The sequence below is a fragment of the Pangasianodon hypophthalmus genome, chromosome 28, assembly GCF_027358585.1.
Source record: "Pangasianodon hypophthalmus isolate fPanHyp1 chromosome 28, fPanHyp1.pri, whole genome shotgun sequence".
NCBI lineage: Eukaryota > Metazoa > Chordata > Actinopteri > Siluriformes > Pangasiidae > Pangasianodon > Pangasianodon hypophthalmus.
Genome location: NC_069737.1, coordinates 3904138 through 3922537, shown reverse-complemented (window position 1 = coordinate 3922537; position 18400 = coordinate 3904138). Strand labels below are relative to the sequence as shown.

The 18400-nt window shown below is 34.3% G+C and overlaps 1 protein-coding gene across 6 annotated transcripts in view; it reads right to left on the bottom strand.

The window, feature by feature from the left end:
• Nucleotides 1–9712: 9712 nt before the first annotated feature.
• Nucleotides 9713–18400, bottom strand: part of LOC113545782 (RAS guanyl-releasing protein 2) — a 41680-nt gene continuing 32992 nt past the window's right edge. For 4 of the 6 annotated variants that reach the window (XM_034301316.2, XM_053231057.1, XM_053231056.1 and 1 more), the window contains 3 exons: nucleotides 17428–17464; nucleotides 14636–14794; nucleotides 9713–13445 (listed from right to left, as the gene is read on the bottom strand). In XM_034301316.2, the coding sequence (XP_034157207.1) occupies nucleotides 13387–13445; nucleotides 14636–14794; nucleotides 17428–17464 (255 nt within the window). In that variant the 3' untranslated portion in view covers nucleotides 9713–13386. The remainder of the gene's footprint in view (nucleotides 13446–14635; nucleotides 14795–17427; nucleotides 17465–18400) is intronic. The other 2 variants (XM_026945368.3, XM_026945367.3) reach the window with 2 other exon arrangements.

Below are 18400 nucleotides of genomic sequence, written 5' to 3'. Positions count from 1 at the left end.
GTTAGTTCTGGTCCACTAATTTGATTAGAGCATAAATTAACATATTATTTGCTAATATTGTGTCCGAAATGTCAGTTACTCGATATTAAGTTCTTATTTATAAAACTGTTGTATAAAAGCAATATTGCACTCGCAACTGTGCTTTTATACTGAACCTACGGCAGAGTCACAGCCATCCCCATATTCAGTATAACTGCACTCTTGCTCGTGATATATTACTTAAATATAATAAATATTATAAATAAAGATACTATTATTTCAGGCTCTACTTGAATTCTGTGAACAGCGAATTTTGTAATAAGTCTTCCACCTTCCAAGCAGGAACACTTCATTGTGTAGTCATGTACACCATTTGATCTTTTGATCCAGTCTCAACATGCATGCATATAAAATGTGACTTGCACAGAATGAATAAGAAACAATTTCAGGTTCAGACTTACATGACTCACCTCTGTTATGAGCAGGTTTCCTCTGTGATCTACTTCCGAGGCCTGCAAAATCATCAAAGCCTCTTAGAGAACGACGTCAACAGAAAGGAATTGGAAAAAAAAGCCAAACAAAAAAAGCAGATGACTAGGTTATGAGTGGTTGTCTTGAAGCGACAAGCATTATGATGAATTAAATCCATTGCTGTGCTTCTCTGCGTCCATGCACAAAGCAGATAAAAAAAAGTCCAGACTGCGCTTTCGTAAGATGAAAGACAGGAGAGCGGTAGGAGACACAATCATTCTCGGAGTGATTTGACGCCCTTTTCTGTGCATCCTTTATTTGATGTCTTTTGTTAGACAAGGCTAGTGGGGCTCAAGGGTCAAGTCTTGAAATAAAATCTCAGACGTGGTGACTGAGTGAGTGCGATTGGAGGTGGTGCTTCTTTTTCAGCCCGTAAATGAGTTTTCTGTGCAGCACAATGCAGGATGTATGCAGGCTCTGCAAGCTTATCAGTGGTTTCGTCTTCGCTATCGAATAGGTTTGGAGACTGGAGAAGAGCTTCCCTACACTCGGCTCTCTCAGGGATGAAGTGCTACCTGAACAAGCCTGTCTGTGGAAAATTCACTCCCTTTCACTGACCGAGTCACAAATTAAAAAAGGCCACAGGCTCTGTTGGAGCTAGCCTCACTTTGATTACAATATTCTTTCCATCAAAACAACACCTAACTTCTGGATTCCTAGCAGAGACAAAGCCTAAGGAGAGATCTGGACTACAGCCAGATTGACATTCTGCCAAACCGCAAATACTAGACTATTATAGACATGCATAGTATAAAACCACATATTAAGTGCCTGAAGGATATATTATGAGAGCGCGTGTGGTAAATACAAGTGGGCGATATGGAATAAACAATAGGGCACACATTATTCTGTATTTATGCTAAGCGTAGAGGGAACAACATTTGTACACAAAATGGAGAAAAACGAATGCCAACTAGGAGCGAGGGGATTCATTTCCGCATATATAATGTGATTGGTCAGAAGGTTGAATCATTTTCTCTAACAGTACAACTCGCACAGTAGTTATGGCTATAAGTCAAAACACATGTTTATATCAATGCACTCATTCTAATACAGTGTCATTTCTATAGTTACAGCTGATTTACACGGATCTTTACGGCGGACGCGCCACATAATCTAACCCTAATAATACACTGATTAAAAACGTGTTGTTATTTAACAAAGAAAGACATGTAGCTAGCGATATGGTGAAGCTTTCTGTAAGGAGATGTTTATTTAACATTTAACATGGAAGGAGTCTCCAGTGTCAGCGTGTTGTGACAGTAAAGTCTTCAGTATTCAGAATAAGTGACAAACAAAGAAAGGCTGGTGAAGGAGTGTTGATAGCTATAATGCAATTCGTTTTGTAACATTAAACGTAACTACAAATGATTAAACGATTACGATGTGTTGTTCTAATTAATAAATGCTACGGTATAAAACAGTTCAGGACATACTGTAATAGGAAAGTGATCAACTTCGGGGTTGTAACTGCATCACATCACCACGTTGTTCATTACTTTCCTATGACAGCACGCCCTGTTGTGTTTTACTCTTTGCTTATGTGCATCTTAGGCTATTTTCTTTTTTTTCACCTGTTTTTCTGTAATGCACTTTGTCAATGCAGCTTTGAACAAGTGCATTATAAATAAAATGTACTGCATTTACTGTGTTGTGGTAATTCTGTTTTATATCAAGTTCTTTTTATCTAACATTTTATTTATTGCATTAGGTCCGGTTAACAAGCCATGGACTACAGCCTTAACACACCCATAAATACCTTTATTATTATTAGTAGTAGTAGTAGTAGTAGTAGTAGTACTTATTTTTATTCCATCAGAACTAACAAGAATTTGACGTATAGCACAAATTAAATTACTGTATGCTGCTGAAAGTTGATAATCACCTGAATTATCATTCATGGAGGAAATGAAGACTGGTTAATGCTAGGGTTTGTTAATTTGGCTTAAAAAAGAAAAGAAAAACAGAAAAACAATTATTATTATTTTATTGTTTGTTACTGTTGACAAATGGTGTAAATAATATTAGTTAAGGGAAATTATAATTTTAATTATATTTTTAAGGAAAATAATAATAATAATAATAATAATAATAATTAACTTTTTTAAATTATTGGATAGTAACCAAGTAGACGGATGGCTGCTGTATTTATATATTATTATATTATTATTACTAAACGGATCAAATAAATCATTATAGCAACTAAGAAAAAAGAAACAAAAGAAATGATTAAAAAAGTGGATAAGAAATTCTTCATTATCAAAGAACAAGAATTGATATTTAATATTTAGTATATGGGTCATTATCATTATCGATGGTTTTACAACTAATAGAGAGAAATTCTTGCTTATGCTTATTCCTCCTCATGTTGCCATGTTTTAAATCCCTAACTCTGATGAGAATGTGTCTGATTGTACGATGAATAATAAAAAAAAAAATCTATTATATTCACCTTGAAGGGACCATAACTCATCTCGCTCTCTCTCTCTCTCTCTCTCTCTCTCTCTCTGTTTGCGTGTGTGTGGGTGTGTGCGTGTGTGTGTGTCCCTGGAGCAGGGTGGTAAATAGATAACTGAGGCTGCACTGAAAGATCCCTCTCTCAGGAGATGTAATCTGCAGACCTGCCACTCAAACCGCGAGTCTTGGCACAATCGCTCTCATTCCCCCTACCTGCCTTCCCTCCCTCCACCCCTCCTCCCTCCACCCCTCTGTAGGAATATTAAATATGTGCAGCATTTCTGACTGGCAGGACGCCGCATTGATTAAGTGTCAGTCCCGTGTGCTACCGATAGAGTGTCGTTTTCTGCCAACAGCTGCTTATTCTCTCTCTCTCTATTTCTCTTTGGTCAAAGGTTGAGGAAAGAGACCTAAAGCTGTAGACTGAGGTTGGGTGAAGTCCATGTACAAGTATATATATATATTACAGATATGACAAATGTCAGCTATGCTAATATTTTGTTTAATATGATATTCTGCCTTCGAGATCTGCTCTTACTATTATTAAATTATTCCTTGTAGATTAAATAAATAAAATAATAATAATAATAATAATTTATTTAAATATCACCATTCATACATGTTCATAAATGTAGCTCAAAATGCTTTTATATAAATTGTTATATTTTAGAAAAATAATTTTCCAAACTCATTTAAAAACCTAAATAGCTAGCAAATTTAACAGACTAATTCTTAAAGGCAGATGTTTCATCTGTTTGAGATTCGTAACGAGTACTTCGAAAATCAAAATGGAAATGTAAAATACAAAAAATATATATTTTTTCTCTTTTAAATCTACTCAATACTTTTATCACTTGAGTAAAGTAAAATCATTGAAAATATCACTTAAATACAGTAACAAAATACAATTACTCAGTTATTTTCTAATTTAAATTTAAACTAACGATCTTATGCTGAAACCTGCAAACACTAGAGTGGGCATAAGACACGTTTGTATGAGAGAGAGAGAGAGAGAGAGAGAGAGCGAGAGAGAGAGAGAGAGAGATTGTGTATAATGATATTGAACAGTTTTAATTGTAAAGCAGATACTCCTATTTTGGAGTCAGAATGCAAACACTGAAATGTCTTCCCTGATATCACATGGTCATTGCAAATTAGGACATAATGAGGATTATAAAGGCTATGTTCCATCTGCATTTTAATTATTCCTCTCTATCTCTGGGTCTGTCCATGTGTGAGAAATTTTACCCGTTTCTTTTCTAGCCTAACCACTGTTTTTTGCTAAGAGATCTCAGAATATCGCAAGGGTACAAAAACACCTGTCACTACTCATGTGTTCGGTTTGCAGAAGCTCAACAGCTCCATCTAAAGTCTGCCGAGTGCACTTCGACCTTAAGACGGAGTCTCGTGGCCCACAGAGGGAGCGCCAATAAGATCCGGAGAGATTTGCGTAATAGGAATGAGTATAGCGAACAGCAATAAGTAAGCATTATCTTGCCACAGTAGAATATAAAGATGAGAAAATCAGATTAAGGGCCTTTCCTCAGAGCTCATAGAGAAATACTTTGATGCCACTGCCCCATTCCTGTCTCCAATGATGCCACCCTTGATGGTACTAAAAAAGAATGATGTTAAAAAGTCATTTCCCAGTGTCTCCGTTTTCCCAATGAATTTAGTCGGCTTAAAGATCCGGCTTCGGGCTGCAGCTGTATATCTCTGAACTCTGAATCACCCTGCTCATAAACAGCATGGGACAATAATATCCTCTAAACGAGGTATTGACAAAGTCCCACTCTCCAAAGCCCACCAGCAATCAGCAACGTCCCATTAATGGCAAACCTCCAGCAGCTATCACGCACTCATTTTTGAGATGTCGTTAGCGAGCAGATTGCCATTAAGATGGCTTCTTCCTGCTGCTAACAATCTTCATCTTGTGGTTATTAGGTAGTTAGCTGAATCATTCTTCGACTTGTTTCGACATATTCAATTGAATAGGGTGCCATTCGGTCCTGGATTAACTCACAGCCTCGCTGGGACAGCATCAGATACAGGATCAAATCCTTCATTCACATCAAATGATCACAATACTACAATATTTGGTTCCATGTTACTTAAAGGTAGAGCTACATGACAACTGCATAAGCCGTTCATGGGAGCTATTTGTTGAAGCAAGTTTGTACTATGACTTGCTGACTTTTCATGCAGTAAGGGTCATTCAACAACATTAAAAGTTACTATAAATGGATAAAAGTATGCCATGTATGCCAACATTTAATTCATTTAAAGAAATGTAATCATTGTGTAATTGCTGTCGTATCAGGGAAATAAACTACTTCTGGATTTACTTTTATAGAAAAATAGTTAACTTCAGAGTGGTAAGAGTAACTCACACCACCCCGTTGTTGATTATATTCCTATACCAGGACATCCTGGTGTGTTCTATTCCTTGTTATAATGCAGGTTTTCATGTTGATTTTACCACTGAAACCACCAAGTTCCGGATACACTGCACAGCATCCTCTGGAAGTGTCACCTTTGTTTAATTTTTTAACAATTTAACCCAAGCTATAACACATATACTCTAATGACAAACTAATGTACCCAGAAATCAACCCAGAAAGGGTATTATGGCAACTTGACATCACAATTAAGATCTGTTTTTGAAATATGCCTATGAAGGCCATATGAACAAGATCCTAACATGCTATAATACATGTATGTTATAATGCATTTATAATTATCTATTACAATGAATTACATTCTATAGCAATGTTTATTATGCATTGATAATCGTTAACATAAGGCATAATAAGTAGTGTTTGTTACGCATTATAACACTAATCGCACAGAAACTAGGGTTCAGTTTGAATAGTCTCTATCTCTTAATAACTGCAGCATAATTTTAGGCTTGATACTTGTGAGATACTTGTGATGCTTGATACTTTTTAAAATATGCTTCACTTTAGTCCAAGCTCACAAATACAACTTGTGAATTATTATAAACGTAACAATATGTCTAACAATAAGTTACACTTATTATTTCTGTTACCTTCTATTACATCACATGCGACAATACACAAAAAATCCTGATGAGTTCAAGAGATAACATTTTCTGTATAGGCCATACGTATAATGACTTATAAAAAACATTCATAACATGTCATAATGTATTCATAAGGCATTATATACCCCTTTATAATTATTTAAGAAAAGGCTTTATGGACTGTAGCATCATCTATATTGCATTTATAAATTGATGAAATAATGCATTATAAATAGTGCTTATAACAAATTATATCATCATTATATCTTCTCATAATGTGCTAAGCAAAATGGGGCTTGGTGAGATAATGTGTTATAAACACTACTTATACTGCTTTTAAACATTAACCATTGCTATAAACTATAATGCATTTTTATAAATAATTATAACAATATGCTTAATGCCTCATGAATGCATTATAACATATTATGAACGCGTTCATATGTCATTATGCATATGGCCTTCACTGAAAGTGTTACCATTCAAGATACGTACAAAATGTTTGCGGCTATAATTAAACATAATAACAATTCATAATGCATAATAGACATTGCTATGGAAGTACAATGTATTTTTTATTTTAAAAAATCTAATACATATAATCTATGGCTTATAAATGTATTCTAACGCTCTGAACGTTTTTATAGATTATTATATATCTAGGTTTATCTAGGTTTACATCCGTTGTCATGAAGTGTTTATGTAGGTGTTATGAACACTGCCTTTAAGTGTCGCCAAAATATTCCACAGTGGCATCAGTTTGAAGAGATGAAAAAGAAATTGTAATGAATTTATTATCATCCTTATGAAAGCACAAACTCCAGGGTGCAAGAAAGGCAAAATAACTTACTGAAAGCATGGACCCTACAGAGAAGCTACATTTAAAGTGCTTGAAAGATAAATGTGCATTTAGAAATGCCAAACACTGAGTGCTTTAAAGGCCTAAGTTAATTGAGGACTGTGTTTCTTCACCGATTTATCCATCCATTAGGCCAATTCACATTTCCAAAACATGAACCTACATTTTAACACATAGCTCTCTGAGATACTGAGTGAATGGAAATGGAGCATTGAACAGGATTGATGAATATGTAACACATCACGTTTTTAAACCCGTTTAGTGCTTGGAGTATGCAGTACACCGGGAGGTGGATGCATTGCTTAGCTGTGGCTTTTGCTGTGCCAGGTTTTCAAAAGAGATGACCAATTCACTTAAGTCATCAGTCACACTTATATTAAACTCAATAGCTCTGCTCCTGTAAGAGGTTGAATAAATGGTTATACACTCGCTAGTGTATATTCGTGAACCATTTGGTACTTCGATTTACATTGAGATTTATTTATGCAGAAATAAAAACTTTTGCACTATATGTAAGTAATCCCCAATTAACTAAAGAACCCTGCCAATGGAATTTTTTATGAAATTTATATGAAATTTTATATTTTATATGAAAATAGTGACAAATTTTAACAGACACCTTGGTAACACTTTCTATGAAAGCCATGACTTATGATTACATTCGTAACATTTGATAATGTATTTATAATAGATTACACAAATGATCATAATTATTTACAAAAAAAGAAATGTTTGTAGAATTGTTTATAATGCACTTATAAACAGTTACAAGTATGCATAGTGCTTATAACGCATTATAAAGCCATTATACCTTCTCATAATACACTATGGGGCTCGGTTATATAATATGATGAACACAACTTAAAACCTATGATATTAACAATTAATAATGCATAATAAAGTTAGATGTAAAGTATAATCATTTTTCATATTAATTGTAATATGTATAATGCTTTATGGATGCATTATAACATAATATGAATGTGTTCGTAGTTTATTATAGATATCACCTTCATGTGTGTAAGTGTTACTGTGCACTGATACACAGAATACACCTATCTAGTAAACTGTTGAGCTTCGTTTAGACTTCAAAACAACATGCATTCAGCTGGGAAGCTAGAAAGCTAGTAAGCTAGATGTAATGAGCAATTATAGGGCTTTATAAGGTATTATGTGTTATGTATTAAAATGACATTTAATTCACCTTAAAGATGCATAAAAAGCTCACATTGCTTAAAACATGTAATAACCTGATGTGCATTGTAACATTAGTGTACATTTTATATGCAGATGTAATAATGCATTATGTAACCTGACATTAGAATGTTATACACTCATTCGTAATTGTGCATGTAACTGTAACCACTTAAGAGCATTTATACAAGCAGAAGGCAGGCATTATAACATATTATGTGCAGTAGGTACATATAACACACATATAATATAGCAGTTATAATGCCTTATGAATGTTGGACTTATAGGAAGTGCTCCTATCCCCATTCCCAGTCTCAGCTAAACTCTAACTGATGCTAAAAGATGCTAAGCAGATGTTGGTCTGCTTAATTTAATGGAACGTGCTGTTATGGGAAAATAATCAATGCCAGGCTGGAGTGATGACAGACATAAGGAACTCTGAAGTTGATTACTTTCCAATAGCATCCTGTTCCAAAGTGTTTTATTCCTCTTATACCACAGTAATTTGCCAATGATTACAAATTTTCCTTGATTACAGAGTTTTGTGTACCTTTTTATCCCGTTCTAGTAGCATTTAATGCTGTGAAACATTCTCAAAAATTATTTCCTGTTATCACTTGTGTTATATCAGTGAAGTTTGGAAGTTTAAATAATCAACTGACAACTCATTGTACGTGGATATGCAGGTTTTATTTTACCTGTGTCGATGCAAGTGTGCACAAAATAGACTCAACAATAAAAGAGAGAAAGAAGTGACAGGCAGCAGGCACACATTAATAACCTTATACTTCATTTCTTATATGGAAGTCTTGCCTATTGAGAGACTGTAAAACATCCAACTAGACTTGTGCAATAATAGAATCATAAATTATCATGATAACACACGGCACTGAGCACAACATCAGAACATTAGAAAGCAAGTTCACTATACTTTCTTTCTACAGTGTATATATATGTATATATACAGTACTGTGCAAAAGTCTTAGGCACCCTATTTTTTAGTACAAACTTTGTTATAGATTTTTATTTTATAACTTCTACATAATTGATTCAGTACAAAAACATCTTTTTCAAAGATTCAAATGATTTCCAAACATTAGTTTTCCAGCACAAAATGAAATGGTACAGAGAAATGTTTGTATGTCAGTACAGAAAGTAGCATATTACATAATACACCACTTTTCACACACACACAAAAAAAAAAAAACATAATGAAGGCTGCTGGGTTTCGCTGCAAAAATAAGAAGCAAGTGCGACAGTCAAAGTCTCCAGAAGAACTGTGGCTGCTTCTGCAAGATGCTCAGTAACACTTACAGCTCATTTCCTTATAAAACTGCACAAATTGTACCTGAGACTACTAATTTTTTTTTTAAAGCGAAGGATCGTCACACCAAATATTGTCTTTGTTTCATTTATTACTATTTACTGCTCTTTATAGTATTTTTTTAATGTAGAAACATTTAATTTCATTATTTCTGAAGGCATCTTTGCTCTACAGCATTTCTTTGCATGTGCCTAAGACTTTTGCACAGTACTGTGTATATATATATATATACTATATATATATATATATATATATATATATATATATATATATATATATATATATACTATATATATATATATATATATATATATATATATATATATATATATATATATATATATATATACACACACACGCACACAAAGAAACGGATAGAGTAGTATAAAACTGTTCATAGTGCATGCTAAAAAAATTAAAAAAACACCAAAAAGACATTTAACATATTTAGTATAATGGCAGTGCACTTGGAATACAATAGCAAGGACGTGGCAAAAAATACATTAACTTTCCTATTTAAAGAAGCACATTTTTAAGGACTGTATCAACTGGATTGTCTACATTCATGGTTCAGTTAATGGAAGTGTTCTGAGAATTAAGATTTTCTGTATCTTATGATTTTTAAACACACATAAAAACCCATTTATATACCTAAAAATATCCATTCAAATGTCTACTTAGGCTACTATAATCATTCCAACAAAAAAAAAAGAAAGAAAAAAACTACACAGCATATGTACAGAGCACTTATTTTTTTCACAAGCTTTAAACTGTACATTATTCAGGTTTTAGCACGAACTATATTGCAGTCAATGGCGAACAACTCACAATGCAAACACAACTGGCTTAACATTGAGCTCTGAGTATCTCAGCACCTTTAGAGTAAAGGAACGCATTTTTGGTAACACTTTCTATGAAGCCTATATTATAAATCATTAGAAATGTGCTTATGATACACTGTAGGTTGGTAATGATTGCTTGGAAGCATGTTAGAAAGTTCTAATAAGTAATCATGTTTTAATGCAAGTCTAAATATGCATTATAACACCATGTACCATGTGCTGGTGTACTGAACATCCTTTAGAACCCATAATGACCTGGGCATAATTATAAAGGAACTGCTTTTTATTAACAATTATAAAAAAAAATATTATAATGATATAACCAGGGATCAGAAGGGTTACAGGGAACAAAAATTGAAAATGAATGAAATTTTTTCAGTGAACATAATCAAAAATATATTTTAAAAAATCGTTATTATTTTTATTATTAATATTATTATTAATATTAGACAAAATTATTCTAAATTGTTCCATAAGTGATTTTTTAAAAAATGCTTAACCAGTCTTTTTCCATTCCAATAGCCTAACCTAAACCTAAATATTTTCTCAAAAATTTCTGTCCAGAATTTGCCACTTCCTACATGCCTGGCTACAGGAAGTCAAATCTGCGTAGAAATTTCCTAGCAACAAATAATAGAAATAATACTGCAAAGTAGAAGGATGTGCTAAAAATGTTAAAAATTAATCAACCCAGTCTCACAGAAAAAGCATTTACCTGCACCTTCTATATGCTGAATATCAATACATAGCAGAGTATCAAACTTTCACTTTTTCTACATGTCATGTTAACAAAGCCGACCTATATTACTACGTTATTTGAATAAGATCGGTATGAAATAAATAATTTTATCTCTGTCTTTACACATGTTGAGTGTAGCTCACTTCACAAGTCTGTGATTTTCACGACATATCATTAGACTTACTGTGCTCAGGAAACGTCTCTTCTCTTCTTCCTATTATAAAATGGCATATTATAATGGCATTCTAATAAATAGTGACACTTGCATTAACATGATTACATTATCAAGGAATTATTCACAGTATATCATTACAGCCTTATGAGCCATTATTAGACTTTATTTAAATGCTTATAACAAATTATAAGCACAATGAATATTTATGAATATGGGCTTCATAGGATGTGTTACCCAATTTTCTCTTTGTATATTCAGGCAACACCTTCTATGAAGGCCATAACATTGATATAACATATAATGCATTCATAAGGCATTATACTGTACATATTGTTATAATAATTTATGAAAATTATGAATAGTTTGTTTTTTAGCAAAGTTTATAATACATTTATAAATTGCTGTCATAATGCATTATAAGCAGTGCTCATAACACAATAAATCACTAATAATAAAGAAATTCAGCCCCAGAGTGCATTATGTTTAGCTGTAGACATATTTTCAGAAGTTGTAAAGTTTTGTAATAAGATTTCCTGAATAACAAATGATGTATACCAGAGAGTTTAAGAAAAAAAAATCAAAACAATTCCCATTACGCACCATTATGCATTATGCATGCGTGAGCTTAGTGTTAAATTGTGTTATAAACACTACATATTCGTCATAAAGAAAGCTATGAAGTGTGTTTTCATAATTATTACGATGTGTATAGTGCCTTATGAATGCATTATAACATGATATGAATGTGTTTTATGTTCATTATAAATGTAACCTTCATAGAAAGTGTTACCTATATATATATATATATATATCATATATAAATTTCATTTATGTCTTTTTAATGATTTCATCTTTTAATAAGTGGCTTTGCTCTCTTATTAGTCTCACTAAACCTGAAATATAAAAACACTAACGCTATTGACAAATAGATAATACATATAAAAATATCACATTCAAGATGACATTTAAAGGAGAATAAAAGAAGAGGAACAAGTGCTCAATCTGCTTTGCACTTGCAGCTCTCATCCACAAGATGGAAGCAAGCTGACGTCTTAGTCCTGGAGCTGTGCCTGGATGTGATCAGACATGATCTTTTCTGAGTAGTAAAATCGCATGACGACGTCTGATTCAGGCTACTAAAAGACCAGTGGTGGTAGAAGCGTCCTTTATACTCATCTCATTCAGGCTTTTTTAGGATTAGGATTAGAGTTGAGCTGGGGTGAGAGGAATACTAGATGTTTTCCCAGTGTTTATCTTCTGCCAGGAACCTGGAAGCCATGAACAACGATGAAGCTCCTCAGTGTTGTTCATGCTTACATGGTGTAATGCTGCATATATATATATAATATATATATCTCAGGTTGAGACTAGAGGTGTACATCGGGATTGGGAACCAAAAGCATCACGCGAGTGAGAGGTATTTACATTTATCTCGTAAGACAAAGACTCATTTACAATGTTCATTCAATTCTCATTATTTTATATTAGGCTACTATTTTGTTCGTATTTTTGGAAATTTAGTTTGGAAGGTACAAACAAAAATAATAACTGCATGAGTGAGATTAAAAACAGAATTCACAGACCATACTGGCAATGCTGACAATTATACCTCTAGTTTTCTTCCCAGTGTTTTTCAGTGTTTCCTGGGGTTCAGATTTAATATAAAAAAGAAGCCCTGCTGAAAGGCGCAAGAGAAAATTATTCACCCTATCGTCAGGAGATTGCGAGTTCAATGAGCCATCTGAGAGTCTAGAGAGCAAAATCGGCCATGATCCCTGGATGGGAAGTATGGCATACCCTTTCTCCCCGTCAATCACTGCAACATTAGCCAATCATAGGTGTCTGTGAGTTCATGTATGTGGAAGAGGGTAGATAAAACTTTCCTCCATGTATGTTACACTGCCCTGTGATGCAGCATGAGCAGCAGTTCACAACACAATAATATGTGGTCTCAGAGGAAGCACGTGTTAGCCTTCACTCTCCCCAGCTGGTAGTTGTCGTATGATAGGGGAGAGCTGGGTGGTGGGTGGGAACTGGCCAAATGGGGAGAAAATGAAAGAAAAAAACACTTTTCTGTTTTAGGCCACACCTACTTCAGGTTTAAATCCAAATACAGACACAGAAAACAGATACTGGCAATGGCATTACACCCCTAATACTGTATATACTCTTTAATCCAATAATAACTTATAAAAATATCACTTGACCAAGTAGCTGATGTGTAAATCTCTGATGTACCTGGATTATAGGTGGACATCAAACACCGCCTCCCTCAGTGCTTCTGCATCCTCCTCTGCAATCACTAAAGAAAATCAAAGACAGGGGAAAAAGTTTTTTACTTTTTTTTTTTTTTTTTTTACACTGGAGCTGTTTATCAGTTTGAACTAAAACACTAATTTGACATAATGCTAGTCTGATGAGAGGCAGCCGGAAATAGAAAGATGATTGTGCAATGTGCTAGACGAAGCTAGCTGTCACTTGGTGAGACAGAACTTTCTGGAGCCAATTTATAGACATAAACACACACACACACACACACACACACACACACATATATTCAAGCCTCATACAAGGACGAGGAAGCAATTAACTGTGCTGACTCACCTTGTCTTGACAGCTCCTATAGAGGTGTGTGTGTGTGTGTGTGTCTGTATATGTGCAAAACAGCATTACTGTCACTGCCCAATGTGGAAAGTAATATTTCCCTTGCAAATCGCCTAACAGTCTGAACCTCTCTCTGTTTGAACCTGTAAGTGTGTATCGTTTTTATTTATGTCTGTTTAAAAACGTGTCGAATTCCTTTAAACACTGTGTTTCAATTTCAGTTACTTAAAAGCTTTAGTACTTTATGCTGACAGAGACATTGGTTAGCCTCGTACAAACCATGAAAAATTGAAAATTGGCAACATAAACATCATTTAATTGACAAGCTCCACTGGTGTCATGATCTGCGTCTCAAATCAAAAACCTTTCCCTGTACGTTCGACATTATTTACTAACAGACCTTTTGGTAGGTTTAAAGCGGTTTTTTGGTAGGTTTAAAGTGCTTAGGTTTAAAAACTAACTGTAATAGGAAAACCGTTAGTGTTAGTACTCAGTAACGGTCTAGAATAATAGATAAGTATGTGATTTGAGACACGATATTAGTTCATTTATTCAGTTGGGGACACAGTGTCACATGGTGCTATACTGCCTCCACTAATTACGCTGGTATTGCACCACACATATTGTTTACACGTACGCATAGTTAACAGCAACTATAAATCAGCCTTTAGCCTCCTTGTGGCCAAATTGAAAAAAAATTGAACATTTAGCATGTTATACCAGTTTAAACCACAAGGAGTTGATGAGTCATGAGAGAATTCTTCCCCATTATTGGTGAAAGTTTAACCATAGTGACATCAGATAACACTATATATAGCATAAGACCATATCTAAGTACCTATATACGTATGTCTTATACAGTATGTGTGCGCGTGTTGATGCACAAACCTGTATCCTGGAGATTAGAGTGCGAGTTAGACGGAGGTGGAAAGCTGAAAGAGCGAGCTTGAAGGGCGGGCGGAGTCTCGTGACTGATGCTCTTCGCCCGCTTGCGACACTCCACCGCCAGCCGTGAGCGACATGCCTTATGACAGTTCACACCACACACTGGGGGAAAAGGTGAAAGAAAGAATAAGGGATGGTGTCAGTCAGGAAGGAGAAAAAGGAAAACAGAAGGAGAACACGTAATAGAAGTTAAGGAGAGAAAATGGAGTGTGGGTAGTTAATACAAAGTGAGAGAAGAGCTGGATGGAGGATGAGAAGGAAAAGAAAGGAACAGGGGAACAATGGAGGGGCTAATGTGCGTATAAATGTGCGTCAAAAGTCCAACAGTACTGGGGAGAGGAATGTGCTTTCACACACACTGACACACACATACGCCTAAAGTGATGGACACCAGCATGAGCCTGGAGATGGAGGGACAGCCTGACACAGCTATACAGAAATAGAGAAAAATGAAGACAGGACAGAAAATTGTAGGTGTGGGAGCGTGACAGATGAGTGGAGAGCATAGATATCAACATTAGAGCCCTAGGCAACACAGTGTGCATAACTGAGATAGGAAATATAAAAAATACAGACAGGTAACAAATTAAAAGAAATAGTAAATTCACTCAAGCTACAACGGTTATTTTCAAACTTGGTCAAATATGTAAGCTAATGTAAATTATCAAGCTTATATACTTAGCTCATTTTTTTTTTTTCAGAGATATATAGTATATAGCTATATAGCTATAGCTAGCTAGCTAACTTGGCTGGGAATTGTTCAAGTGATGAGAGCAAGATAATTCTCTCACTCATCTGGAATTTCTGAAGTAAATAATGTTATCTACCAAGCTATCATAGTTATCTAATGTTTTTAGAGAAAATAAAAAACTTAGCCTGCTAGCTAATCTGGTTACAGATTTTTTTTTTCCAAGTAGCAAGAGCAAGATAATTCTCTCATTTATCTGAATTTCATCAAGTAAATATTGTTATCGTAGCTATCTAATGTTTTTAGCAAAACATATAAAACATAGCTAGGTAGCTAATCTGGTTATAGATTTCTTTTCAATTAATAAGAGCAATATATTCACTTATGTAAACATTGCCAAATAAATAGTTTATTATAACAAGATAATGTAGCTAGCTAATGTTTGAAGAAATAGCTAATGTAGAGAGCTAGCTGGGTAAGCTAATGATCGTTGAAGTAATGGGGGACTGTACATGCCCAAGCAAACATCACTGACTAAGGTAACTAAGGTAAAATAATTAATTAACACATATACATGGATGCTTAAAACTTAAATTGGGTGTTGCTGGAAAACATGTTGACATTTTCGTTCTATCTCTCTGGGAATTTCAGTGAAAAGAGGAAGCACTAGGACTGTGACCTGTAACTTCTATTTCACTAGTAAATTCACTCAAGCTACAACAGTAATTACATATTTACTTAGTCAAATAGGTAAGCTAATGTAAATTGTCAAGCTAATATAGTTAGCTAATTTATATATATATATATATATATATAGTATATAGCTATCGCTGGCTAGCTAACATGGCTGGGAATTGTTCAAGTAATGAGAGCAAGATAATTCTCTCGCTTATCTGAACTTATCTGAACTTTAGAATCATAGATCATAGAATGATATCACCAGCTATTTTGGAGAAAATATAAATATAGCTAGCTAGCTAACCTAGTTATTGATTCTTCAAGCAATCAGAGCAAGATAATACACACATATATATATATATATATATATATATATATATATATATATATATATATATATATATATATATATATATATATATATATATATCTGAACGTAACACTTAAATTGGGTGTTTCTGCAAAAACGTCTCTTTTTTTTTTTGTCATCATTTATCATTGTCATTGTCATGATTGAATTTGTCATTGTCATGATCATAATTTTCGTCTATTTTCACTTTCCCCAGAGTGCATTTACAACTGTTTATACCATAACGCTGTTGAATTCTCGATTTTGATTGGTCTTGGTTTTCTATAACAGCAGTGTGGACAGTAGTGCTAGCTGTACTTCAAATCACAGGTTTCTTTGATTGCGCTTGAAACTTTCACATGGACATGTACAGCAAATAAACAGAAACACATTAAAATGCGTGTGTAATCATTGATATTACACTGATGTTTATTTAGCATGTTTGGAAGGAGTCTCCAGTGTCAGCACTTGGTATCAGTCAGAGATACAGCTGTAACTTTAACTTTTCTAATACGGGGATGGAGGGCTTTGCACTTTGCAATTTCTTAGCAACATGACAAACAGCATGGTGTGTTTATAGCTGTTATAACGTAAGTGATAACAGAAACTTGTTCCATAGATGTTCCACAACATTAAAGGTAACTCTATATAACTGTTAAAAAGTACATTCAGCTGCATTTTTTTTTTGCAAATATATATATATAGATGATATAAAAAAAATCTGTCACTACTTTTGTTTACTGCTATGCCTCCCTTGTTTGACAGACAGCTTGCATATAGCTAAGATCCTTCTACTGCTCTGAAAAATTATAAAGGTGACACACTTTTAGGCATCCCATTCTGAGAAAGAATAAACCAGGCTTCATTGCTGTTAATGAAAGAGCATGACACACACACACACACACACAGACTGAGGGAGAAAAGAGTTAGGCCTTATATAATTTAGGGAGTAACAATTCCTTTAGAAACCTCACCGCTAAGCAGCTACTCTTTTACATGTTGTACTGTGTCTGTTCTTACCTTTGCACTTGTATCCTTGCTTATAAAAGCCCCATATCTAGAAAAAAAAGAATTGTGATGGTTAAATATTTTCCTTTTTGGAAACAGACTGGAAGAGAAAAGTGATGGATGAATTTAAAGAAAAGCAGAAAAGCAACAAACAGATAAAGGAAGAAAGGTAATGGAAAAGGGGGAGTCAGGATCAAGAGAGATGCGATCACATCACAGCAGGGGAACAATAGATGAAAGGACTGACCAGAGCATCACACACACACTCACGGGGCAAGATCTGAGGGTCCAGAACACACACACGGACACAGTGCACGTACGCAAATGATCACCTCGAACGCGCACACCTACCCTCATGCTCACCTTTTCATCACACAGAAAAAGTGTTCAGGGTGGCGTAGCACAAAGCAACACAAACACACAACTTTGTCAAGACACCATGTAGAACTGCTTGTACATCTCTCACTAAACAAATATACAAAACACATTTACCATACAAAAAATGGTGAAGTGTGGTGAATTCAAGCCAATTAGTTACAAACTGACCTATGCACACACACACACACATATACACACACATACACACAGAGTGTAGAATGAGCAGCTGAATGGCAGAATGTGTGGAGGAGTTTGGGTTCTGTATTTGGAGCGCTGTCAAATACATGGTGTAAAAAAAGAAAAAAAGAAGAAAAAAAAGAAAAAAAGGCATTTTCACGAGAAAGATAGAGAAGGAAATATCCTAATATGTCTGAGACTCGTGTATATTATAAAATTATACAGTATATATATTAACATGACATGGGACATGACCAATTTTCATACAAAATAACAAACAAAATTATTGGCATCCTTCAATGAAATGAGCACAAATAAATAATTAAAATGAATAACACATGCACTGATATTTGAAGTGTAAACATATGAGAGCAAATTATAAATTTTACACCATGTTTTTTCAAGTGGTGCATTTTTTTTTTTTTTTCAA